The sequence below is a fragment of the Vipera berus genome (genome assembly GCF_964194415.1).
Source record: "Vipera berus genome assembly, chromosome: 4".
In the NCBI taxonomy this organism is placed as follows: Eukaryota; Metazoa; Chordata; class Lepidosauria; order Squamata; family Viperidae; genus Vipera; species Vipera berus.
The window spans coordinates 57,305,649-57,333,303 of NC_138206.1; the positions used below are offsets into that span (position 1 = coordinate 57,305,649).

The window sequence follows — 27,655 nt, forward strand, 5'->3', positions numbered from 1 at the left end:
TCATAGTGGACTAAGCAAATGTGGCTGCATCTTTATGAGCTAACAATGTTTTTATTCCAGAACATATTTGGCAGCATGGACACTACAAAGTCTGCCATGAAGAAAAACAATACTTATTCGGAGTATTCTCCAAATAAAAGGATGAAAAAGGTATGCTATGCCATATATCCAGATTATATTTTATGTTGTCAATTAGGCATGAAATCTGGCTGAGTGATTTTGGGGCAGTCTTTCTCACTCATCCCAACCCACTTCACCTGATGACAGTTGTCATGGGGAAAATGAGAGCATTACAGTGAGGGAAAAATTATTTGATCCCCTGCTGATTTTGGACATTTGCCCACTGACAAAGAAATGATCAGTCTATAATTTTAATGATAGGTTTATTTTAACAGTGAGAGACAGAATAACAACAACAAAAATCCAAAAAAACGCATTTCAAAAAAGTTATAAACTGATTTGCAATTTTAATGAGTGAAATAAGTATTTGGCCCCTTTGCAAAACATGACTTAGTGCTTGGTGGCAAAACTCTTCTTGGCAATCACAGAGGCCAGACCTTTCTTGTAGTTGGCCACCAGGTTTGCACACATCTCAGGAGGGATTTTGTCCCACTCCTCTTTGCAGATCTCTCCAAGTCATTAAGGTTTCGAGGCTGACATTTGGCAGCTCGAACCTTCAGCTCCCTCCACAGATTTTCTATGGGGTTAAAGTCTGGAGACTGGCTAGGCCACTCCAGGACCTTAATGTGCTTCTTCTTGAGCCACTTCTTTGTTGCTTTGGCCATGTGTTTTGGGTCATTGCCATGCTGGAATACCCATCCACCTATTTTCAATGCCCTGGCTGAAGGAAGGAGATTCTCTCCCAAGATTTGATGGTACAAGGCCCTGTCCATCGTCCCTTTGATGCGGTGAGTTTGCCCTGTCCCTCTAGCAGAAAAACACCCCCAAAGCATAATGTTTCCACCTTCATATTTGACGGTGGGAATGGTGTTTTTGAGGTCATAGTCAGCGTTCTTCCTTCTCCAAACACAGCGATTTGAGTTGATGCCAAAAAGTTGATTATGATCTCATCTGACCACAACACTTTCACCCAGTTCTCTGAATCATTCAGATGTTCATTGGCAAACTTCAGACAGGACTGTACATGGACTTTCTTGAGCAGGGGGACCTTGATTCAGGACTGTAGTGTGTTACCAATTGTTTTCTTGGTGACTATGGTCTCAGCTGCCTTGAGATCATTGACAAGATCCTCCCATGCAAAGCATGCTGACGGCAATCACATCACCATGGGATGCTGCAATGATGGAAATGATTGGCCCCAAAGTTGTGATTTTTTTCCCCACTGCCGTAACTTTGAAGAATTGTTGCCCAAGGCAGTCAGAATGCGAGGACTGTCTGTACCTACCAGTATTTTCTCATTCACCAGCTTAAACTTCCTAAAACAGTTTTTAGGAATGTGTACATCAACTGAATTGACAGGAATTATTTTTATGAAGCAAACTAAGGTGCAATCTTGCATATCTTTTTTTTTTTAAAAAAGTTCTCTACCTCTTCTGTATTAACAATTCTTTTTTCATGGGAAGTACAATTCCAGCTCATTTGGGATGAGATTTCCAAATTAAAGAAGAGCTAATTCCAAGCTAATTCCAATAGGGACGCGGTGGCTCAGTGAGTTAGGACGCTGAGCTTGTCGATCGGAAGGTCGGCAGTTTGGCGGGTCGAATCCCGAGTGCCGCGTAACAGAGTGAGCGCCTGTTACTCGTCCCAGCTTCTGCCCACCTAGCAGTTCGAAAGCACGTAAAAATGCAAGTAGAAAAATAGGGACCACTACGGTGGGAAGGTAACAGCGTTCCGTGCGCCTTTGGCGTCTAGTCATGCCGGCCACATGACCACAGAGACGTCCTCGGACAAGCGCTGGCTCTTCGGCTTTGAAACGGAGATGAGCACCGGCCCCTAGAGTTGGAAACGACTAGCACGCATGTGCGGGGGAACCTTTACCTTTACCTAATTCCAAGATCAGTAGAGGAGGCAACTTGGTATTTTGTTTTGTTTCCTTAGGAGGCAGAAAATCATTTGTGCAGCCAGTATGAAGAGAAGGTCCGCCCCTGTATTGACCTCATTGATTCACTGAGGGCCCTTGGAGTGGAAAAGGACTTGGCGTTGCCAGCAATTGCTGTGATTGGAGATCAGAGCTCTGGAAAAAGTTCAGTTCTAGAGGCCTTGTCTGGAGTTGCCCTTCCTAGAGGCAGTGGTGAGAATTTTCCCAAAGTCTTTCTTCTTTGAATATCAAACAGATTTCCCCAACCGGTAGAATTCAGATACGTTGGCCTACAAGTCTTATTATTGTACCAGGGGAAATGGGGTTTATAGTTCATCTTGAGAACCTCCTGCCATAGACAGGTTTTCAGTTGGAATGAAGCTTTTGAGAGATGCTCGGTTAGCTTTCTGAATTTCAGGAGCCTAGAACAAATGTGAACTACCATATTTTTCTAATCAAAACATGTAAATCAGGCCATTCTCTACTTATTTTCCTTCTTATATGCAGATTGGCTTCCACTGAATCCAATCAGTATATGCTAATTTTCCAAACTGGATGGCTTTGGTGTGTATTTAAAAAAACAACCCGCTGTAATCTTATCCAAAGACAGTTACTACCTAGCACACGGGTCGGCAACCCGCGGCTCCGGAGCCGCATGCGGCTCTTAGAGCCGTCTCCTGCGGCTCCCAGTCGCCCGGTGCGCATGCACCTCTTGGAACAGGCAGTGGTGCGCGCGCACCTCTCCAAACCTTTGGAGAGGTATGCGCACACCTCCACCCGAACGGGCAGTGGCGCCGCTCGTTGGGAAAGCTGCCACGGCCCGTTTGCACAGCTGTCGCGTTCGTCCATGTTTGGCGAGCGCGGCTGGTCTCCAAACGAGCGGCGGCGGTTTGGAGAGTGCATGCGCACCTCTCCAAACCGCCGCCGTCCCGTTCGGAGGTCTGCGCTCGTCAAACATGAACGAACGCGGCAGGTCTCCAAATGGGACGGCGGCGGTTTGGAGAGGTGTGCGCGCTCTCTCCAAACCGCCGCCGTCCCATTTGCACAGCTGCCGCGTTCGTCCATGTTTGATGAGCGTGGCAGGTCTCCCAACGGGCGACGGCGGTTTGGAGAGGTGCGCGCGCACCTCTCCAAACCACCGCCGTCCTGTTTGTGCAGCTGCCGCATTCGTCCATGTTTGACGAGCGTGGCAGGTCTCCGAACGGGACGGCGGCGGTTTGGAGAGGTGTGTGCGCACCTCTCCAAACCGCCACCGTCCTGTTCGGAGGTCTGCGCTCGTCAAACATGAACGAACGCGGCAGGTCTCCAAATGGGACGGCGGTGGTTTGGAGAGGTGCGCACGCACTCTCCAAACTGCTACCGTCCTCTGCACAGCTGCTGCGTTCGTGTTTCTTTCAAACGCGGAGGAATGCAGCAGCTCTGCAAACGGGGCAGCGGCGGTTTAGAGAGTTGCGCAGCTCCCCAAACCTCCGCTTCCACATTTGAAGAGCTGCTGCATTCATCAAATGCAGAGGTTTGGAAGTCCCGGGAGAGGGGGAGGGTGCTCAGGTGGCTCCGGCGGTGCCTGGGCTGAAGGCGCCGCCGCAACCCAGTGTCCGTCGCCTGCGAGTCCGTCTCTCCCCCCCCCGCGTAAGCTGGCGGCACTGGGCAGCGACAGGTGCGTGCAGCTCAGGATGCGGTGCATGCGTAGGGGGTGGTGTATTTTTTGCTTGTTTTGCGCATGCACATGCGTGCCCACATGCGCGCACACATTTTGCAGCTCCCAATTTTTTGTGTGTATGACGGAACCGGTTCCGAGTGGCTCTTTTGCTGTTTCGGGTTGCTGACCCCTGACCTAGCACATAGCTGAGTGGCATTCAGAATAGATTTAAATTTTAAAATTTAAAGTAGACTTAAAATCCACAACTATGCAAAACACCCCCCCCCCCCCAGAAACCAAGAAATGGACAGTACGGTATTTACTTCTTGTTTTTATTTCTGCTTCTCTTCTTGATTATGCTGTTAAGTATCTAATAAAATAGATATCTATAAAATTAAGAAAAATGTTTTAACATTGCAGGGATTGTTACCAGATGCCCCTTGGAGCTCAAGATGAAAAAAAATAATAATACAAAGGAATGGAAGGGGAAAATGGTGTATCTGGAAACAGAGGTGGAACTGAAAGATCCATCAGAGGTGGAAGCTGCAGTTAGGAGAGGTAACATTCAGTGACAATAATAAGGGGTTTTGTTTTCCTTAAAATGATCAGTGTGGAATTCTAGCTTACAATAGTTCTGTAATTGTAGTGAAGGATAGAAGTTGAATGAAGGTCTACACTAGTAGGTTATAGTAGTTTCATTTCAAAACATGTATTTGATATTTGATTTTTTTATTCCCTTGATTTTTAATCTAAATATTCGATCAAGTTTGCTGCTGTTAGAAATTTCAAATTGTATTCCTATTGCAGGAAACAAGCCTGTTGAAAAATATATGCTAGTCTGTTTTCTTCATAGGTCTTTCTAAAACAAATGGTGGTTTGATAAAAACTGCTCTGTATAAGGAGTTTCCTATAACTGAGTCTGCTGTTTTTGTTTTGCCTCACACAATATAGCCCAGAATGCAATAGCTGGTGAAGGACTGGGTATAAGTAACAAATTAATTACCCTGGAAATTAGTTCTCCAGATGTTCCAGATCTCACCTTAATTGATCTTCCAGGAATTACAAGAGTGGCTGTGGGTAATCAACCACAAGACATTGGCAGTCAGGTAAAACAAAAAGGATTTTGTAGAATGATAGGTATCTGATTGTCAACTGAATAATTAATTATCAGCTGTTTACTGCTCCTTTCTGCTAGGAAAGATCTTTACACATTTCAGGAGGGAGATGTACAGTTGGACCTCCATTAATGACTGCCTCATTTAGTGACCGTTTGAAGTTGCAATGGTGTAAAACATAGCTTTGCTACAGATACATTTATTGCAGCATCCTGCAGTTATGTGATCACCATTTGTGTGCTTTGCAACTGGCTTATGACAAGCAGAGTTGAGTTAAGAGAGATGCAGAAGTAAAATAATTGTGTTCATGAGATGTTTCACTTGGGGACTGTGGCACTTCACTTAATGACCATATCAGAATTAAGGTTTTAAGGTGATCGTGATCACACGAGCTTCTGCTTAGTGATGGCGGCACTTACTGACCGAGTTGCTTGTCCCAATTGTCGTCCCTAAGCGAGGACTACTATATCTATAGAATTTCTCCTTTAGTTGATCTTTAATTCAGTAAATGCATTCCAGAAATTCTGTTGAGCTCATGCTGTCTATTTAATGCATCTTGGAATGCCAGTGGAACTGAATAATACCCCCAACCTAGTAATCAGGATATCCAGATGTATGGAAAACCCTACCGTGTCCGCCTGCTTAGGCTTCTTGCTCTTGAATATATAAGGCTCCGGGCAGAGGATCCTTGATATCTGGATAAAATGGACAGGCACATTGTTGCTCCTTCATGGATATTGAATGCTGCACATAGAAGCAGCATCTGTGGAACAGAATTTGGGGGTGAGGTAGGGGTTAAAGTAAGTTGCAGATTATGTACTATACGTTACAGTACTGAAATTTTATGTATAGTTATGGTAGCCTTGATAGAATAAATTATTTGTTCTTTCCAGTTTCTTTGAAAATAATTTTATCCTCTACCCATGCCTGACATACAATTTAATTACAGATCATGAAATTAATTCAAAGTTATATTACCAAACAAGAAACCATAAATTTGGTTGTGGTTCCAAGTAATGTTGATATTGCTACTACAGAGGCATTGAAAATGGCTCAAACAGTAGATCCCAAAGGAGAGAGAACGCTTGGTAAGTTAATGAGATCGTTAAAAGATTTATTTCTGCTCACGGAATAGGATACTATTGTAAATGATTTGTTATTAAAAATGTAAAGCTTTTTTTAAAAAAAAAGTTGTTGGAAGCCTGATTTTATTAAATTTCCGGTTATTAATGCAGTTGTATATTTCAAATATTCTCACGCAGATTATCCTGAAATTGCATTCATTTGTTTAGTGAATGAAGTTCATTTTTTGTTTTATCTATTTAAAACATTTATATAGCTGCCTCCATATAACCAGTTCTGGGTGCCTCCCAGTTAAAGGTTAAAACATCACAAAAGCATATTAAAATTATAAAAACTAAACACATTAAAAACAACAAAAAACTGGTGCTTAATCATACCTCTGAAATGCAGTCACCTCCTCTTATCCCAGCACTGCCATGGAAAAGATACACTTCCAAGCTCCCACAAGATGGCAATATTTATGGGAAGGGATTAGGAGCATGCCTACCCTATTTGACCTGGTAGAACAGGTAGATATCATCAGGGAAAGGTGGCCTTCCAGATAACCTGGCCCTGTGCAATGTAGGGTGCTAAAGGTAATGACCAGCATTTTGAATTGCTTCTGGAAAGAAAATAGAGGTCAGTGGAGCTAACAGAACAAAGGTGTTATATGAGCAAACCTGCCTCCCCCTTACTCTGTGCTGCTACATGGGTAGCTGTTTTCTGAGTAGTACAAGAAGTTATGACGGCATTGAAAAGGATGACTTATGACCACTTCTCACATTTATGACTATTTCAGTGTCCACGCAGTCATGTGATCAAAATTCAGACACTTGTCAACTGGCATCTATTTACAACAGTTGCAGTGCCTTGCGGGGGGTGGGGTTATATGATCGGTATTTGCAACCATCCCAGCCAGCTTCCAACGTGCAAAGTCAATGGGGGGAAACCAGATTCACTTAACAACCATTTACGAGTGGTGAAAGGATAACAGCAGGTATTTCTAGAGGGCAAAAAGTACTGTGGTGCTTAAAAGTTTGTGAACCCCTTTTTAATTTTCAACATCTCTGCATACAGGAAGTCCTTGACTTATAGCTGCTCATTTAATGACCGTTCAAAGTCACAGTGGCCTCAGAGATGGTGCTTTACAGCCCGTAAAGCTACTTGAAAGCCCACTTCTTCAACCCCAGCAGTGAGGAGAGATAAATAGCTACCTGGCGGGGTGCAGGTTTAGGGAGACTCATTTTTCCAGACTGAATGTGATTCAGGAATGAGCTAGCCTTCATTGGATTAAGTTCCAGCCTTTCTCAAGAAAATGAGCATGTCTTTCTTTTCCGTCAATTATTTCATAGGTATTCTAACCAAGCCTGATTTGATTGACAAAGGAACTGAGAATGAGACCGTTGATATTGTCCGGAATCAAAAAGTGCACCTGAAAAAAGGATACATGATTGTTAAATGTCGTGGTCAGAGCGACCTCACTGATAAACTCAGCTTGGAGGATGCAATCAAGAGAGAGAGAGAATTTTTTGAAGAGCACAATTTTTTCAGGTAGTATTTAGAAATAATTCCTGAACGTTGTTTTGCAAAATGTGCTCCTTAATCCATCATAGTTTGTGAGTGTCTCTATATGCATATAAACTAAAGACCGATGAAGTTTCATCTGTGAACTGAGCAGTGTTGTGATTCAGCGTCAGCCTGTGATACAGGCAGCTGAGTCTGATGATTCTGAAGAGGAGGAGGAGGGGTTTGGAGAGCCTTTGGTGTCGGAGGCTCTGATGCACTGCAGGAGTCTCAGCCTGGCCCCTCCCGTCATGTTCCTCATCAGACTCAGCCGTGTGAGCATGAGGTATTGGATGTAGATGATTCACAGCTGGATCTATTCAGGGACGCTAGGAGCAGGAGGCAGTCCAGTAGAGTAGAACAGAGAAAGGCAATGAGGCAACTCGGTGAGAGGAGGAGAAGGCAATGAGAAGCCACGCCTTGGGGCTGCTGATAAAAGGGGAAGGTGTGGGAGGTGCTGGTTGCTGAAGGCAACCGTTTGAAGATCTTCTGCTAGAGTCCTGGTCTGTTATTCCTGTTTAACTCTTGTTTGAACTTTTGATTGCTTTGTAAATAAATTTGGTTGGGTTTTTCCAGCCTGTTGACTATAAAAAGGGGTTGTCCCTGACATTCAAACAGGGCCGGTCGTAGGCTGGAACAGAACAGGCAGAGATATTTTTCTCTCATGCGCTTAGCACTTCTAATTAGTAAATGATGCTCACTCCCCACTTTGTTTCAAATTACCACTAAATTATTTGAGCTCATGGCTTAACCTACAGAGCATATAATTCCAGTCCACCTGAAAGACATTGAGGAATGCTGAGATGATACAAATGATAACTTCAATATTATTGAGTAACTCTTGAATTTTATTCACTCTGATCTCCCCCAGTTGTCTTTTGGAAGAAGGCAAAGCTACCATCCCACTTCTGGCAGAAAAGCTTACACAAGTGCTCACTGAACACATTCAGGTAAGGAACTCTCAGTTCATTCGAGGTTGAAGAGGAAAAATATCATTGTGTTGTGTTACATGTGCAATTTCACACCATGGTTCTGATTGTGCTGTATTGAGATGCATGTATCAGAATCCCAATTAGCTCTCTTTGTAGAAAGGATGAAGCATTTGGTGGGCAAATTTGCATCCTATTCAAGCTGCACTCCTAAGACAATACATTATGGCTATATATCCATGCATATTTCTATCCTTAGGCATCTAATTCATATTGTAAGAAAGATTCCTAGGACCAGGCTTGTGTGTGTCTGTGTGTGTGTGTGTGTGTGTGTGTGTGTGTGTGTGAATGTTATATCGCTTGGCAGCTGCTAAAATTGATAGCTTCCTACTTCAAAATGTCAGATGAATGTTTCTGTCAATCCACAATATTTAAAATTTCTGAATTGCATAGAATTATAGCTTTACACCTTTCCCTTAGTTAATTTTGTTTTTGTTGCAGAAATCACTGCCAGCTTTAGAAAAGCAAATAGAAATCAGCCTTGAGGAAATTCATGAAAGACTTCAGAAGTATGGTGAAGGTGTTCCTGAATCCTTAGAGGAGAAGAAATATTTTTTTGTGCAAGTAAGATTGATTATATATAAAAAAATAAAGGCAGATGTGAGTTTGTACCTAACCTGGTCATGAAACAAATTGTATCCTTGTTAATCATTCAGTATTGTTGCTAGGCACTTACTGTTGTGTAATGTGTATAAAATGGCCAAAGTACCCAACAATATCATCAGGAGCTTGTCGCTATATTGGGCAGACTGAAATATTTGCTGTTCTCTCCTAGTCTGCCTGAGTACTGCTTAACTGCTTACTTGCGAGGAAAACCCCTTTGCATTGAACAAGGCAGGACTTTGTAAGAAAATAAACCCTTTTATTTTGACACAGCATTTATGGAACAAACTCCAACCAGTCCTTTAGCTGTAGAAACAAACAAGATCAGTCTATGAGTTCTCAGCAAGAAAGCTCAAGGTTCAAGTCACTCAAACATACAGAAATCCAACATACCTGGTTAAATATCCAAGAATCCCGAGGCAAGAAATCTCAACAATAGAAGTATGAAGCGGTAGCATGAACAGTTGCCTTTGGCAACAAGCCCCTCCTACGCCTCTCCTCTTTATAGTCCTGCCAGGGCGTGGCTTCTTAAGAGTCTTATTTTTCCTGGGAGAGCCGCCCCACCGCCCTCCGTTGTCCTGCATGCTTCTCTGCACATCCGCACATCTGGAACAGGTCCCAGCTGTTCCTCTCTTCACTCAGTTCAGTCCCCCAAACCAGCTGTCTCTCTGCCTGAGCATGAGTAGATGGGCCCAGGGTCACATCTAGCTCTGTGTCTTCTTGCTCCTCAGACTGCGATGTGAACGCAGGCACCCTTTTCCCCTCATCTGACACTGCTGCCAGATCCACTGGCAGGCGAGGATTCACAACGCTTGCATATTTATTTTCTGTTATTGGTTTGCTCTTGGCTTTGAAGGGTGATAGGAATTTGGGGGAGGGGGCAATAGGGTCGTGGAACTTAGGAATTAGTGGCAGCTGAGTACAGGGAAACAAGCCCAAACCACAATTGAAGAACTGCAAAATGGCTGCTTATTCTTGTCCATCTGCATTTACTCTTCTTTATTCTGTACTTCACTCTTTTCTGAAAGATTTCATAAACTTTAACATTAATTGTCCATAAAAAAGACATCTTAGAATCCATTCAAATATATGTATAGAGGGAGAGAGAGAGTTTTAAAAACAAAGGTAAAAACTAATAATATAGAGTAAGGAAGGGGAAAAAAATCAGAGGATAAGCTAAAAATGTTGGATACTGCCTCCCTTTGGTGAGGCACCATTTTTCTCGCCAGAAGCAATAAACTGGGGGGTGGGGCGGCATTTTCCTCTTCCAGATTTAAGGATGAAACATGTAATCAATCCTGCCCTCCGGACTGTCATTCATGAACATATTATGGAAATGGAGGTTTCCCCAATCAGCTGATGACTTGAATCACAGGGAGGTGACTTCTGATTCATCTTTGCTGATTAATAAAGAGAGCTGGGGATTTAGAGATGATAGAAAATGTGGTCTAATGTGAAATGAAGAAGTATCTGGTTGCGCTGTAGGAGACAGTGATGAATCGTTAATGAAGCCGCTTTTTGACTTTTTTGCAAGAAAATCAAATGCAATTTTGTTTTAGAATTCTGTGGAATTATAGAAGTAAGGTAGACATTCTTAGTTTTGGGGATATAAGTTGGGCACGTTTTTTATCTACTGTATATTCGTGCGAGAAAAGATTGGAAGCCATTTTTTCTTTTTTCTTTCTTTTTCCCCCCGTTTTATTTTGCTTGTTCCCTGATTCTTTTTTCTACTTTCTTTTTCTTGTTTGTTTCCTTTTATGGATGTTTTTGAAACATAATAAAATCATAAATACAAAAGTTAGTGCTAAAAATGCAAACGAAACAAAACAAAATCTACCCTCAGCAATGTTCACAAACCACCAACTTACCCCCAATCACCACTTACCTGCTTGCCAGCCTTAAAGCAAATCATCTGGGACTTCTCCAGCTATTCTAATTCCTTCAGGACTGATCTTTCAGAATGTTATATCCAGGTTTTTATATTTAGAGGTTCCTGGAAATTGCATGGAGAGTAACTATCCTTCTGGAACACGTAGCTTGTATTATCATTTTAGCTGGTAATCTTATTTTTGAAATTACATTATTTTGCTCTTTTTTTCCAGAAAATCAAGGCTTTTAATGAGGACCTCTTAAAAATTGTACATGGAGAAGAGGATATAAAATGTTCAAAGAGCAAAAGGACAGTTACACATATTCGAGAGGCATTTAATGAATGGCAAGATGAAATTACCGGTAATAACAACGCTATAGGTAAACTCAATTCAGTTATAAAGAAATTACATCTGTGTTGATCCATGGGAAAAAATTCACAGCTCATACCTTTACTGGGAGCAACCAAAATTACATAAAAGAATATATAGCTTTGAGTTTAAAGAACTGTTAAATGCTAAACAGATTAGTTTGTTTTTGAATGGGAGACTCCCGGATACACACTAGAAAAGGAAGTCAGAAACGTTTCCATGCAGTTGCCAAAAAAACTATATGGAAGTATTTGCATGCTAATTAGGAAATGAGCATGGGTCAAGTAAGTCACTACCTTTTTGTTTTTTTTACTTGTAGAAATATCTCAGTCAGAACAGTATGTGTACTCAAACGGCAAGCTCACAACAACAGGTACCAGTATTGCAACTACAAATGTGGGGATTGGTTGATAATCCTAACACTGACTGTGGGAAGGTCCCACAAGCTTTATATCATATTGCAATGTATTTTGCCCCCTCTGAAGGTTCCCTGTATCCCTGCAAGAACTACATCTTGACGATACTGCTAAACCAGGGGTCTTCAAACTTGGCCCTTTTATGACTTGTGGACTTCAACTTTTATGACTTGTGGACTTCAACTCCCAGAATTCCTCAGCCACTGCATGCTGGCTGAGGAATTCTGGGAGTTGAAATCCAGAAGTCATAAAAGGGCCAAGTTTGAAGACCCCTGAGCTAAACGATTTAGTTATCCAGCCTTGGGCGTAGCCAGTCTAGTAATTGCTCATACATAATTTAATTTTATTCATTATTTGTATTGTACATTTTTAAAATGCAGCCATGCCTCAGCATTCAACCGTTTCAGAACTCATCAGATTCAGTATTCGATGTGTTTTGAAGGAGAGATCTTGTCCCAGTAGTTGTCTTCCTCCCAGTAATTGATGTGCGAGGAAGAACTTGCTGACATCGGCTCACCCATGACTCACTATTTCTTCCAGGAGATATAGTGGGTCACATGGTTTTCTTGGCCCCCATCGGTTTCACCATTTGTCGCATCTTCCAGAATGAATTACCGACAGGTACTGAGGTACCACTGTAATTCACAGCTGTGGTGTTTTATATTTTGATAATCATTTATACGCTGTTTTGTGAATTTTATGCATTAATGATGTATTCTGTTATACCGTACGACATACATAAATAAAAGCAGAAAGGGACATTCCCTTTCTAGCCATAGATGAAGTATATATAGATAAGAGAAACAAGAAAGCCATTTTAAAACCCTGTGCATATTATGGCCAGAGCTTTATTAACTGTCCAAATACTTTTTGAACGTTAACATCCAGCATCTTCTCCAAGACAATTGCCAAAAATTGCTCTGGTACAGAATACTGCGGCCAGATTGCTGGCACGTGAATCCAGCTATTGCACTATAACACCAATTTTTGCAATGCCCAATACTGTTGCCAATAAGATCCTAAGCCCAGCTGAAAGTACAAGTCACTTATAAAGCCTGTATCATGCAGCTGTGTTAAATTAGGGTGTTTAGAATTACTCTGTTCTGTAAGAAAGGACATGAACTAGGATACAGTTTTTCCTGGGGCTGTCTGAAATTTGTGGAAGGTATTGGTCCAGAAACTTACCTAATTCCTTTGGTGCTGGAGTTCCGTAAATCAACAGAGGCTTCTTTGTCATTGGTATTTGATATTCAGAGATGGGGAAGTTGCTGTGGGATAAGCTTTGGTTTTTATACATTGGATTGTTTGGGTTGAATCTGTGGGATGTTTAGTATTGTATAGACATGATAGTTTACACTGATACTTTAGATTTTAGAATTGATCCTGTGAGTGATACAGTGTTTGTAAAATAAAGTAGAAAATTATTTTGCAGTATATAATTTTACATGTGGAGGAACTCAGAATTTTGAACATATATCCCGTGGCAGAGAACTTCCAGGGTTTGTCAATTTCAAAGTCTTTGAGGACGCCATCAAATGGCAAATTAAGAAACTAGAATATCCAGCAATTGCAGTGTTGAAAGAAGTTGCAGGTAAGTTCTAATTTTCATGTTCTCATTTCCATGAAATACTTTTGTGAATGACTAAGAATATTTTGCCCAGTAGTTGCAGTTTAATGGAAAAATGTAGGATTTGCATAAGCCCTACTGAATATGGTGATGCAAAGTCCTAGAAAAATGTATAATTTTATGAAGGGCTTTTGTGCTTCTTGGGTTGGCAGTTGCATGGGCTATGTCTGTTACATAAAGTCTCCCTGTTGCACTGATGGAAAGGCTGTTCCAACAATGCTGAAAGTTTCCGCTGACAGGTGCAGTGCCCCACAAAACTCCCCCTTTTATTATGTCTTTGTTCTAATGGAGGAATAGCTCACCTCAAGCTTTCAGTAAAAGGAGCACTGGAGTCTTTTAAGAATGAACACCAACCATGTCTGTTGCCTCTACAGGTAATCCTTGATCTTTAGCAATGATTCAAGGTTACAACAAAACCCCAAAAGGTTCTTACAATCCAGTCCCAAAGTTACGTCTGTTGCAGCACCTGTGTGGTCATTCACTTTTAGGGTATCTCAGTGAATGGGGGGAAGCCTTGGGAGGCCAGAAGCTGTTGTGCTTGTGCTGTACTAGGGCCTCCCCCTTCCCTCAGGCACCCCAGATTCCACTTAACAAATGCACTGGGGGGAGCAGGAATGGGGACCAGTTAAGTAAGGTTTACTTAAAGCCCTCTTGACTTCTTACTGTAATGAGAAGGCTCCATTAGGTCATAACTCTAGAATTACCTGTAGTTAAAAACAGTCATCTGAAGTGAACAGATGATTCCACAGAAATGCTCCCTTTCCAAAAACTGTCTCAGTCAGGCAGAAAGCCATAACCCTAACCCAAGTTATAACTGTACTGGAAAAGGAAAGGAAAAACAGATGAAAATTCCATAAAGAATTAGGGGTTACTGAGTCTCTATGATTTAGAGTCAGTGTTAAATTGGATATGTGTTAAAACATTTTTGAATGCTGTATTTTATGATTTTCTACAAAAGCATAACTCTTTATTCAGCATAGTTTACAGCTATACCAATCCTACAATAGTGTGTTTAATTCTATTCTGCGATATATAGATAGAGAAGATGATCAAGTCCTGGATGCTAGGCTTGAGATGGGATGGACAATAATTAAAACTGTCAACTATGGGGAAACTGGCAAATAATCAGTAAAGCCTAGTTTATTATTATTTATTATTTTTGCACATTGCAATGAGGAAAAACAGGGTTGCTGTATATAAAACAAGAGATTGCAGAAATAAAATGAGCATTCTGAAGTAAAACTGGTAAGAAAGCGCCTTCAGCCCCATCCTCTGCCTCACCAAGCCCAGTGTACCAGCGATCAATTGAAACAATATTCCAACAAGAAAAAGCTAGCAATTTTCAAAAGGAGATGCAAGCGACATTACAAGCGATTCAAGAAGCAATTTCTTCTTACAAGGAAGATACAAGAAAAAACCATGAAGAGACAAAAGACAACCTGGATAAAATGAACCCCATAATTAACAACATAGATTCTCAACTAGAAAACTTTAAACAGATGGTCACAAAAAGAACAAAGAATTCAATAAGTAAAAGATAAGGCAGTAGAGACTGACCAAAAGTTGGCAGAACTGAAAGATGAGAACCAAAAGCTGATGCAGATTAATAGAGAATTGGAAGACTCGATCACAGTTATGGAAATGGAAAAGGCATCTTATTTCCTAAGATTTCAAAACATAATAGAGGATAAAGAAGAGAATCTTGCGGATATGATAACGGAGCAATTGGCTGAAGCACTGGAAATCGGAAAACAAGAAATGGAAGGAGAGTTAGATCAAATATTTTGAGTCAATTCAAGCTGTGTGAGAAGAAATAAAGTCCCTAGAGAGGTACGTATTAGATTTGTCAAAACATCTATAAGAGATGAGATTTTGAGAAGAGAAGAGTGAGAGACGATCCTTTGCAATACAAAGAAAAAGAGATTGTAGTCCTGAAACAGATTCCAAGGAGAATAAGAGATGTATGAAGAGAATATCAACTCTTGACTAGAAAATTAACTGAAAAAGGAGTGAATTTTAGATGGCTGATTCCAGAAGGGATTCTAATTAATTGAGATGGAAAAATGTACAGTTTGGATATGCCACATAAGGCAATGGAGTTTTATGATAATCATAGAACTTTTATGGAGTCCAGAAAGAGAAACAGAGACAGGAAGAAATGGTAACATATATTAACTGCAGCAAGAATTGTATTCGTTCAATTTTGGAAAATTGAAGATCTACCAATGGAGGAAGTTTTAATTAAAAAAAATCTTAGAGTGTGCAGAAATGGATAGATTGACATTGAAAATGAAATCGAAGGAAGACTCAGTTTATTTTAGAACATGGGATACCTTTTAGCATTGGCTAGAAAAACAAGGTAGAGAGAAAGGAACTTAATATGTATTAACAAGATAGGAATTGAAATCCAGACAATAGCTTGCTGACAAAATATCAAGCACTTGTGTTTATAAGTGTGTGTGTGTGTGTGTGTGTGTGTGTGTGTATTTTGCAGTGACTGCCTTATACATTACTTCTAAGTGAAATTGGGATGGCTTCCTCTTTTTGCCTTGGGAAGCCTGAAGAACAGTTGATTTTGAAATCAAAGATGATGGAAAAGGATGGAAATCAAAAAACAAAGCACTAATCGAGAGGGCAAATATTAAAAATGAAAAAGCTGTGATGAAAGATAGCAAATGACCAGCTGCAAGGCTGTTGTTCCTGCACCTGCTAGTATGCCCAAAACGCATCTCTGATTATACAACAAGCCATATGACTTCTGTTCCAAAATAGCTGATAGCAAAATATTACTGATTTTGCTTGTCTTGAAATTGAGTTGGGAATTTGATTAAGCCAATGTCAGGTGACTAGTCAGGAAGATTGAGGCAGGCTTGTCAGGCCATTATGGAGCTGCTTTTAGCTACAATTGGACCTAGGATTGGGAAGACACAGGTTCAAAACCTCATTCAGTTTTTAAACATGCTGCAAGATTTTGTATCAGATGAGAACTCTCAATAGCTTAATGTGAACAGTTCTTGGTTATGACATTGGAACACTGACACAACTCAAAATAATTTAAAAATAATTTAAAATGTAAGACATATAGTTAATAAATCAATTTTACATTAAAACTATGTTGTATAAAATTGTTCAGATTTTTCCAGGGTCCTCTCTGAAACACAGACATGCTTGACATATTATATTGGATTTAAACAGAAATCTGTAGAAGAAACTTTGTTTCATGCCTTAATGTCACACACTCCTCCTGATTTTAACATACATATTTATTTAATAATATTTATTTAATAATATTTCTATACCGCCTTTCTCCCAAAGGACTCAGGGCGGTGAACAGGGCAAGAATAAAAATACAAATTACAAAAGTTAAAAATAGATTAAATAAATGCCCACATACTAAAATACATCCATAAAACCTAGTAAAATAAAAATAGCAAACCCCCCCCAATCCCCTCATCAGGCCAGGCCAGCTTGTTCAAAAAAGTATGTTTTTAGCTCGCGGCGAAAGGAGCGAAGGTCGGGCGCCGTCCAGAGCTCAACCGGAAGCTGGTTCCATAGCTCCGGGGCGCCCACAGAGAAGGGTCTCCCCCTGGGGGCCACCAGTCAACATTCTCTGACCGGTGGCACCCTGAGGAGGCCCTCTCTGGGAACGCACAGGGCGGAGGGAAGTCGATGCCGGCAGCAGGTGTTCCCTCAGGTACTCCGGCCCCCTGCCATGTAGGGCTTTGAATACCATTACTAGTACCTTGAATCTCACCCGGAAGGCAACTGGCAACCAATGCAGCTCACGGAGCAGAGGTGTAACGTGGGAGTATTGGGAGACTCCCAACACAACTCTCGTGGCTGCATTCTGTACCAGTTGGAGCTTCCGGGTGGTCCTCAAGGGCAGCCCCATGTAGAGAGCATTGCAGTAGTCTAGTCGAGAGGTCACGAGCACATGAGTGACCGTGCATAGATCATCCCGGCTTAGGGCCGCAAATGGCGCACCAGGCGAACCTGGGCGAAAGCCCCCCTAGTCACAGCTCCTATATGGTCTTCCAGGGTGAGCCGTGAATCTAGGAGGACTCCCAAGTTGCGAGCCCTATCTACGGGGGGTAATAATTCACCCCCCATAGTGAGAGGTGGAATATCCGAATAAACCCGGGATGAAGGTATGCAAAGCCACTCGGTCTTGTCGGGGTTGAGCTGGAGTCTGTTCCTCCCCATCCAGACCCGAACCGCCTCCAGGCAACGGGACATCACGTTGAGGGCATCACTGGGGTGGTTTGGGGTCGAAAGGAAAAGCTGGGTATCATCAGCATACTGATGATATCCAACTCCAAAACCACGAATGATCTCACCCAGCGGTTTCATATAGATGTTGAACAGGAGAGGCGAGAGGACCGACCCCTGAGGAACTCCACAAATGAGAGACCTCGCGGTCGACCTCTGCCCTCCTGCCAACACCGACTGCGAACGTCCCTGGAGATAGGAGGAGAACCACTGTAAAACCGTGCCTCCCACTCCTAATCCCCTGAGACGCCGCAGCAAGATACCATGGTCGATGGTATCGAAAGCCGCTGAGAGGTCTAACAGGACCAGAACAGAGGAATGCCCCCTGTCCCGAGCCCTCCAGAGATCATTCACCAGCGCGACCAATGCCGTCTCCGTGCTGTACCCGGGCCTGAAACCCGATTGGTACGGGTCTAGATAATCCGCTTCATCCAGGACCAGAGGGAGCTGATGCGCCACCACACTCTCAACAACCTTCGCAAGAAAGCGAAGGTTGGAGACAGGACGAAAGTTGTTCAATACAGCTGGGTCCAAGGCAGGCAGCCTCTTGAGGAGAGGCCTCACCACCGCCTCTTTCAAGACGGCGGGGAAGCTACCCTCACTCAGAGAAGCCGATATAACTGCCTGGAACCAGCTGCGTGTCCTCTCCCAGGCTGCATAGAACAGCCAGGAAGGGCACGCGTCCAATAAACATGTGGTGCTCAGCCTCCCCATGATCCTGTCCACTTCCTCCGGAGTCACAGACAACTATTTCCATAGTTCAAAAGAGGTGTAAAGGCTTTAATCCCAATATCCAAGTGCTGAATGTTCTGATTATATGTTGTGTGATTGGGATCTGCCCATATTTGTTGTGATTCAGGGTCAGCCTGTGGGTTTGGCAGTTGGGTCGGATGGCTCAGAGGAGGAGGGGGGTGTTGAAGAGCTTGCTGAGGGGGTTGAAGATCTTGCTGATGAGAGCCCTCAGCCAGGCCCCTCCCACCTGGTCACGACGGAGACCCAGCTGTGTGAGCCTGACGGTGTGGATGAAGATGGCACACAGCTGGCCCTGTTCAAGGACGCCCGACGCAGGAGGCAGTCAATCAGGAGTAAACAGGAAGGCAATGGGGCACCTCAGAAGGAGGCAGAGAGAAGCCACACCCTGAACTGTATAAAAGGGGAATGCGTGGGAGGGCTGGTTTGCTGAAGGCAACCGCTTGATTAGTTCCTGTTTCATAGCTCCTGTTTCATGGTTGGTATCTTGTTTTGCTCTGTTTTATGTTAATAAATTTGGCAGGCTTAATTCCAGCCTCTTGCCGTTTGTAAAGGGGTTGTCCCTGCCTTTTCTTCAGGGCCGGTAGCAGGCTGGTACAGAACAATATTTTTAGTTGCTCCTGTTATTAAATTGCTCCCTCTTTTTTTCTAGAACTTGTGCGGGACACGTTTCTTCAACTTGCTGTCCAACACTTCAGTAGTTTCTGTGCTATCTGCAATGTTGCTCGGGTAATTATTAGCCGTACCGGCAATGAATTTCCAAAAGTGTAGCCATATAAGTTTAAAGTGAAAACAATAAAGCATTGTAATAAATTCATTATTTTGGAAGATTTCATGGATAACTGTCCACTTCAGATGAAATAATGCATGTGCATGTCTGACTAAGGAAAATAAAACTACGTTTATATCCTAGCACAGTTAATTTGCATTGATGGCATGATGGATGGTGTGAATTGACCTACAGATTGTAATTTGGTTCATCTTGAGTGATCTGCTCTCCAATTAGACTTATTTTCTCTTTTCAGGGCAGAGTAGAACTACAGTCTAGATTGCGCTGTGATCTGTGGGGGGAAAACCCCAAACTGTAATTTTACTAAACTGAAATTGTGCTCTAACTCATACAATTTAAATGAGCCATCAGGGATAGGATTGATATTCTTGTAATTCTCAAACCTCCTGAAAATCATTGTTCTGGGGAATTTTAACATATTTAAATAAAAGTTGGGGATTGGGAAACACAGATAAATTCTGGATGACTAACAGTGATCCACAAAACTTATAATAAAATCTCTGTAAATCAAGCAAAAAGACGAAAATCCATAAAATAATACTCAAGGAACCATATAATTGCCTCAATCTTACAAATATGCCAAACTGTTTTTTGTTCTGCAGAGCAATATTGAGGATTTAAAGCTCACGCAAGAAGATAAAGCAAAAGATATGATAGCCACTCAGTTTAAACTTGAAAATGTGGTATACTGCCAGGACACTATTTATAGTAAAGATTTTAGAACTGTAAGAGGGACAAAAATAGATTCAGTTCCTGATATACCTGGTTTTAAAGAAAAGTGCTCGGTGGAGGAACTGCTTTACCACATGACTGCCTACTATAAAGTAAGTTCAATAGTTTGTGAGTGATTTCTCTCTATTTTTAAATCCCCTTTTGTGTATCATTTATTTAGCCATTAATAGGCATAATTTAACAGTTTTTAAAAACATGTATCCTTCCCTGAGGTATATCTATGGGTCTCTATTAAATATTTCACTGAAGTAAAAAGTATCTTTTTACATTTATTAAGATATCCTTCTTTTACAAGTTTAAATGAGCAAAAACGCAAAGGTTTAATGCAAGTAGTTAGGGTGCAGTATTTGCATCATCAAATCATTAGCACAGGTCTATGTAGGGCTTGACAGGTCCATTTGAATCATATGACAGCCTTTGGACAGAAATATGTTGACATATGCTCAAAAGCACATATATATATTTACCATATGCACACACATACATATTGACAAGAACTGCTTTGCTTGGGGCCTTCTGACATTGGTGGAATGCAGCAAAGACACAGGATTTCAGCTTTGAGGTTCTCTTCAGGTTAAATTAAATTTTTAAGCCACAGTTTTTCCAAACACTAAAATAAAAAGTATATAAGTGAAGAGTAGAATTATTTGAAGCGTGGGAAATAATTCTTCCCCTCTACTCTGTTGAGACTCCACTTGGAATGCTCTATCAGTGCTGGGTACCAGAGTTCAAAAAAGACTGATAAATTAGAACAAGGTCAGAGGGGGCTACCAATACAGTGAGGTGTCTGAAAACAGAGCTCTACGAGGAACATCAAATGATATTTGGGCATGTTTACCCAACAGGAAAAAAAAGTTGAAAAAAATGTAGTAATCTTTTAATTGTCTGAAGGATTCATTTGAAGACAAGGAGCTCTATCTACAGTCTTTACATCTATGATATTGTGAGAACAATTCATGTGAGCTTGCTGGCACCAACTTTCCATTTCATGAAAGTCCATGTAAACAGAATTGCAGTGGTATTTATAGGATTTATAAATGTTTTGTGGGCCCCCTTTTACTTTCTTTTCTCTGCCCTCAGTACAGAAATATTGTTAAATATATTCCATACTTGCAATTTTAAAGCTGCAAGATAGGAGAACATTTTAGTGAGCATTTGCAAGAGATGAGTCTAACTTCCTGTTCTCTATTAAGAAGTTGAATATGGGACAGTACAGATAGTCCTTGACTTATGACCACAACTGTGACCACAATTTCTGTTAAGTGAAGCAGTTGTTAAGTGACTCACACTCAGTTTTAGGATCTTTTTTCCCATGATTGTTAAGCAAACCACTTTAGTTGTTAAGTGAATCATGCAGTCGCTAAGTGAATTTGGTTTCCCCTATTGACTTTGCTTGACAAAAGCTAGGTGGGAAAGACACAAATGGTGATTGCATGACCCCAGGACATTACAATAATTGTAAATACATACCAATTGCCTAAATTTTGATCACATGATTGCGGGGATGCTGGGTTGGTTGTGAGGATTTTTTCAGTGCCGTTGTAACTTTGAATGGTCATTAAACAAATGGTTGTAAACCTGTATCTTCTGCCATGGGTGGTGGTGGTAGTAGGCATCTCTCAACAGAAGCAGCTTGATTTTCATTTCGTGATGGGGTACAAATTCACAGGGGACAAGGCTTTAATACAAATCTTAATACAGTGGTAGGGAGACACTGTGGGATATCAATGTGTCTCCAGCCATTTATATTACCCTGGTATAATTTTCTTTTCCCTTAACTTTGCTTTCAGAGTGTAAAAGTCCGGCTTGGTACTCAGATTCCTATGATCATACAGTTATACTTGTTCAGGGATTTTGCTGAGAGGTTACAGAACGCAATGATGCAGATTTTGCAAAGCGGAGATCAGCTGGAAGTTCTCTTTCATGAGGGAAAGGATGTTGTCAGTATGAGGAATTCTTTAAACGAAAGGATTGGGCGACTTCATAAAGCTCGACGACTTTTGAAACAATTCTTTATTTAAATAGGACGGCTAATATTTCTGTATAAAAGCTTCAGGTAGCAGCTCTGCTTCTGTTAAATTAGTACATTCAGGGTATTTGTAACTTATGTTTAACATTTGTAAAATTATTCAGTGATGTTCCCCAACTTAAGTAGTTCATTTAGAACCACAATTGGCAGAGAAAAGTGAAAAGAATTAGAATTTGTATTTGCTACTTTACATGCACAATATAAATCACTGTTAGCGTGGACCTTTTCCTGCTATTGAGTCAAAATTCTGTCTGTCCATCTATACTACAACTATACTAGCATAAAGTCTGCTGTCCCCAATGCCAAACCCCTATTCTTGCCTTTATCTTCAAAACAGCAGAAAGAACCTCCTTCCCACAGTTCCAAGGTTGTAGGAGGTAAGGAATAAATCTATCTTCAGGCCATTCCCATTATATTTACACTCCTTCTTGTTCGTAGTATATACATTGTACCGTAACCCAAGCTGAAGAAAAGATTAAGAGAGAGAGAACTAAATCATAAACTAGAGTTTCTCATACTTTTTCTTTATATAGGCAACAAATATTGGAAAGTTCTCCATGTAAATGGGAAGAGATACAGAGGTGGGGTGGGGAAAGGTATTGGTTCCATCATTCAACTTTGGAACAGCCTCCCACTTCAAATTCCAAGGGACCCACTCTTTTAGCCTTCCTGAAGGCCGTGAAGACCTGGCTCTTCCTCAAGCATTGGGTTAGGAGGAAGTTCAGCAAGGAGGTTGATGTGTCTAGTGAAAAGGGTTCTTTTTATTTTATGCTGCTTTATTCTGAGCCACCTAGGATCACTATGTAAGGCAGAGGGCCTTATTAAGGTGTTCAAATAAATAAACTATTAACCCAACCATTTAAATTATTCCTTATGCTAGTTAACCATTATGTCATTTCACATTTTTCACATTCTGGAAAATGGATTATTGCATGGGACACTGTGTTCTACTGTTTTAGGGACCGAGTAGCAGAAGGTAACAGATAATGCTGACCTGGGACTGAAGGGAAATTGCTGTGTCTATTACCTGAAAGGGCAGTTAGCATTTCTGTGATACAGTCTGCCACTACTCATCTCTTATATGATGACTGGTGAAACATAACCTGTTACGCATCCTGGAAGAAAATGCTACTTTAACACTGGTATAGCTAAGAATGTCTTTAACACTGACTCACTCGTGGCCTTGGGACTAAATGAAGCCAATGTCATGAGGGGAAAGCACATTGTTGAGGCATGCCTATATTGTGGTAGGATGCAAGTGGAGAAGGGACATACGTTTTTATTTCTTTATAGTAGATATACCCACAAGGTTGCGTTCTCTTATCACAATGCATAGTCTGATTTCTAAATGAAAGTACAGTACATTGTTACATTTTCTTCTTAATCTTCAGGACGTAATTTTTTTAGCATATAGCCTGGGAAGTAAATATGTAGGCCAAGTGTCAATGAAAGCTCAATCATCCAGGCCAAAAGTATTGAAAAAAGTTAAATCAGGACAAATGGACCAAAGTGACTTATTTAACTTTTTTAAACGTAGGCTAAGCAGATCGACAGGGTTCAGGTGAAATAGAATCTACAGTTATCTACTTGCTGCTCTGAGGAATCCTATTGACTTCGGTGGATCCTGTCAGTACTCATACATAGGAGTTTAAGTTACATTTGATTAGCAGATCAGCAACAATATAATGATTTCTATTTACTAAATTTTGTTAAGTTTCATAACAAAATCAAAATATAGAAGGAACAAAAATTAGAAAAAGTGCAAAGAAATGACTTTTCAGTGCAATACTGTAGGTTGCAAAAATAAGAAAAATCTCAATGTTTTCAGTGCCCTCTTCAGGTTGCTTGTGTTGTATAATGTTACCCTAGCTCTTGTATTGCTTTGTACTTCTGATATCTCATTATTGCAATAACTTACTGTATGTAACAAAATTTAAACTTCATTACTGTCTTCAGACTGGTAATGAAAATCCACACAAGACAAAACATTAAACAGTCAGATTGTCATTACATCTGAGAGATGTTCTTAGAAACATAATATGAATATTCCAGATCAATCTTTGTAATTTGAATTGTTATTCTAATGAGCATCCCAATAAGATCTGCAACATACTTCCACCAAGGATGTTACCTGAAATTAAACAATTTGTTACATGAAAATGAGTTTATTCTAGTGAAAAATAAAACCTGTACATTCATCTCATTTAAGGTTACATTTTGGAGTACAAAAATAAAATACAGTATGTTGAAAAAGTGGAGAATTTGAAATATGCTTTGCAATCGTGAACAGTCTGCTAGTTTGAGTGTACAGTATCAGTGGTTTTCAACCTGTGGTCCACGGATCCTCGGGGGGGTGTCTGAAGGCTTGAAAAATATTATGATTTAAATCTTAAGTCTTGGTCCATGGCCACAAAAGGGGGCTCGTGGTGAAGAAAAGGTTGAGAACCACTGGTGAATATAGTTTATCATTAGCATAGTAAAAACACAGCCATAAATAGTCAGCCTATAAAGTAGAATTAATGGTATAATGATATGGTTTATATGCTTTATATACCTGTGTAACTGTCATGTAACTTTGTAACCTGTCAGCCATACTTTGTTTCCTGTAGTAAATTGTATAAAAATAGCTGTGCCTGATTTCTGGCATGCTGTTAGGATGTGAAACCCACAGTCACCCCCCTCTTCTGCTTTGGTAGAAAAATAAAGCTTGCTTTCCTCAATCCTGTGCGGACATTGGCTTCTTCACACTGGGTTCCCCTCCCTAGCCAGCCTTCTGACCAATACTGTTTGCTTGAATGGGAATATGCACATCTGCCCTTCAGATCTCCCAGCTGAATATGGGGAAGTTGGAGAGTAAGAAATACCTTACTTTCAACCCAACACGTGTTCAAGCAAAAGAGGAATGTAATAAAAAAAACACAGGTATTGCAAATTCTGTGGCCGGTATGTGGACTTGACAAGGGCTTGTAATGTAAATTGCAGCTGCACAGTGGCTAGAAGCAGTGCAGCTGCCTTGTAATTAGCCTTAAATAAGCCACTTCCTCGCAACCATCCCACCCTGTCCATCTGCAACCTGAGAATAATAACACTGACTGAGCAAATGGCACCAAGGGAATTTTAAGTGACAACTAAGGAGAGGACGTTTCTTTAATGAAGCTCTAGTCACAGAACATCCTCCCTGGGTAATTAAGATGTTTTTTTTATCTTTAAGGCAGAAGGTGAAAGAGCATTCAATGAAAAATAAATAAATGAGGGTGTCTTTATTGTGCTTTCTGTTTTGATATAATTTTTACCCTACTTAACTACTACCGTATCTATTTTTAAAACTTGTTTATGTGAGCATCAAGTATAAATCATACTCGGAGGTTTTTTAAATGAGAATATAGCAAGAAGTTTCAAATTTTTATTAATACTGCTAAGCTTGTAAGCCGCCCTGAGTCTTCGGAGAAGGGCGGGATATAAATGGAATTAAAATAAATAAAATAAATAAATATTCATTCATTCTGTATAGTCTCCCTTTTCAGTCAATAACTCTGGATGGCTTACAATTATTTTAATTGTAATTATAATCAAGATAGATGATTAGATAGATTAAAATGGCTAAAAACATTTTAAAACAAAAACAAAGTAATAACATTCAGATTAAATATACCAGGGGTAGGCAACCTCGGCTCTTTTATGACTCATGGACTTCAACTCCCAGAGACTCAGGAATTCTGGGAGTTGAAGTCCATGAGTCATAAAAGAGCCGAGGTTGCCTACCCCTGAAATATACAGTACATAGGAGCAAGATATTGGCCAGTTAGCAATACAGCCAGCAAACAGGAGCTTTAATACATTCAGCACTCCAAGCCTGGGAACCTAGCCAGGTTTTTAAGGCCTTATGAAAAGCTAACAAGAATGGGCCATTCTTAATTCCCCATGGGAGGATATTCCATAGAGCAGGGGCCACCGAGGAAAAAGCTCGTCTTCTGGTCCCTGCCAGTTGACACTCTTTGGCTGATGGGATCTGCAACATGCTCACTCTGGTTGAACAGGTAAGAGACTCTTGGAAAAAGGTAATCCCTCCAGTATAAGAATATATAAGAATAGCTAGACATAATAGTGAATGGCTTTGAACCCTCTAGAACAGACATGTCAAACACAAGGCCCGGGGGCCGGATCCGGCCCGTGAAGTGGTTTCATGCGGCCCATGAAGCCATCCTGGAAACAGTGAGGGAAGGGCCCCCACTGCCTTGGCCCTGGCCCAGAGACCCTCCTCCTGCCAGAGACCCTCAGATCTGTCCCACTCCTGCCCAGGCCCCCATAGGCACCCTTGATGCCAACGATGTAGAGCTGGCCACGCCCACCCAGTAGGCCATAGGCACTCTGGCCACGCCCACCCAGTAGGCCACGCCCACCCTGGCCACACCCACCCGGCCCCTTGAGGGCAACCACAATGCTGATACGGCCCTCGATGAAATTGAGTTTGACACCCCTGCTCTAGAAGTTTTCATACCCAAGTTCCCCTTCATATACAGTATGTTGAAGATCAACCTCCTATGACATCTCAGGTAGCATCACTAGTTGCCCTACTGATTGGGAAGAGTTTCACAAGAGTTGAAATCCAAAGTGCCTCCCACCCACAAAAGCCTATTGATAATATTGTATGTGCATTTGTATGTGTATGTATATCATCCATACCAAATTTTCAGTAATGTTAATCTAGGCTTTGTTTTGGGTTTAAAAACATTTTTAAGCACTATGTTGAAACGTGTTACTTGAACCAAAGAGAGAGCATCACTTCTGTCCAGGCAGAAAGCAGAAAACTTCATACGACATGTATGTAGCAAAGATCCAGCTCATTGATTCACTGAGAGTCCTTGGAATGGAAAAGAATTTGGCACTGCCAGCAATTGCTGTGATTGAAGATCAGAAAAATCTCAATTCTATAAACCTTGCCTGGAGTCTCCCCTCCTATTCTCATGTTTGGGCAAGCATAACTTGCCACTGGAAATATGGGAGGCAAGACCACCCAATCCTTGGATCTTTATACTGGAGACAGTATAGTCATCACTTGTCAGCAATTCATCACTGATGTCGGAACAGAACTGACAAATCTTCTGGGATGAAGCATGTTTTTGCCCCTCTTCTGTTAACACCATTTAGTTTAGTTTTATTTGATTTCTATACCGCCCTTCTCCCAAGGGACTCAGGGCGGTTCACAGGGCATATATAAATAACGATACAAAAGTTAAAAGGAAATTAAACCAGTGCCCAATTAAAATACAACAATAATAAAATACTAAAAAACCAATTAAAAACCCATATTCCCCCATCAGGCCAGACCAGCTAATTCAAATAAGTGGGTCTTCAGCCCACGGCGGAAGGATCAGAGGTCTGATGCCATCCGGAGCTCAACCGGCAGTTGGTTCCATAATGCCGGAGCACCCACAGAGAAGGCTCTCCCCCTGGGGGCCACCAGTCGACATTCCCTGACCGGAGGCACCCTGAGGAGGCCCTCACTGTGGGCACGCACTGGGCGGAGGGAAGTTGACGCCGGCAGCACAATCTGCTGAAATCTTCATGCATATATTTTCTTTATTCATCTTTATTCTCACTCCCTGCCCCAGTTCTCACTCATTTCAGGGAGTATCTGCACTACATCTGATGAAAAGAAGGAAGGAAGGAAGGAAGGAAGGAAGGAAGGAAGGAAGGAAGGAAGGAAGGAAGGAAGGAAGGAAGGAAGGAAGGAAGGAAAGAAGGAAACTACAAAATCAATACTGTATTTATAAAACATTTATTTTTCAAGTT

The 27,655-nt window shown here is 41.3% G+C and overlaps 1 protein-coding gene across 1 annotated transcript; it reads left to right on the top strand.

The window, feature by feature from the left end:
- Window positions 1–53: 53 nt before the first annotated feature.
- MX1 (MX dynamin like GTPase 1) lies at window positions 54–24,572 on the top strand. Its single transcript, XM_081326325.1, has 13 exons — window positions 54–150; window positions 2,059–2,251; window positions 4,098–4,235; window positions 4,629–4,783; window positions 5,742–5,880; window positions 7,207–7,405; window positions 8,289–8,367; window positions 8,848–8,970; window positions 11,112–11,273; window positions 13,127–13,256; window positions 18,964–19,040; window positions 19,704–19,925; window positions 21,624–24,572. The coding sequence occupies exons 1-13, from the start codon at window positions 76–78 to the stop codon at window positions 21,852–21,854; spliced, it is 1,923 nt and encodes a 640-aa protein (XP_081182451.1). The 5' UTR covers window positions 54–75; the 3' UTR covers window positions 21,855–24,572.
- Window positions 24,573–27,655: the final 3,083 nt, after the last annotated feature.

Excerpts from the sequence above, each read along its gene's own strand:
- MX1 (XM_081326325.1), top strand. The coding sequence starts at position 76 with ATGGACACTACAAAGTCTGCCATGAAGAAAAACAATACTTATTCGGAG. Across the intron at positions 4,784-5,741 it reads CACAAGACATTGGCAGTCAG|ATCATGAAATTAATTCAAAG; the intron begins GTAAAACAAAAA and ends ATTTAATTACAG. Across the intron at positions 7,406-8,288 it reads GAAGAGCACAATTTTTTCAG|TTGTCTTTTGGAAGAAGGCA; the intron begins GTAGTATTTAGA and ends GATCTCCCCCAG.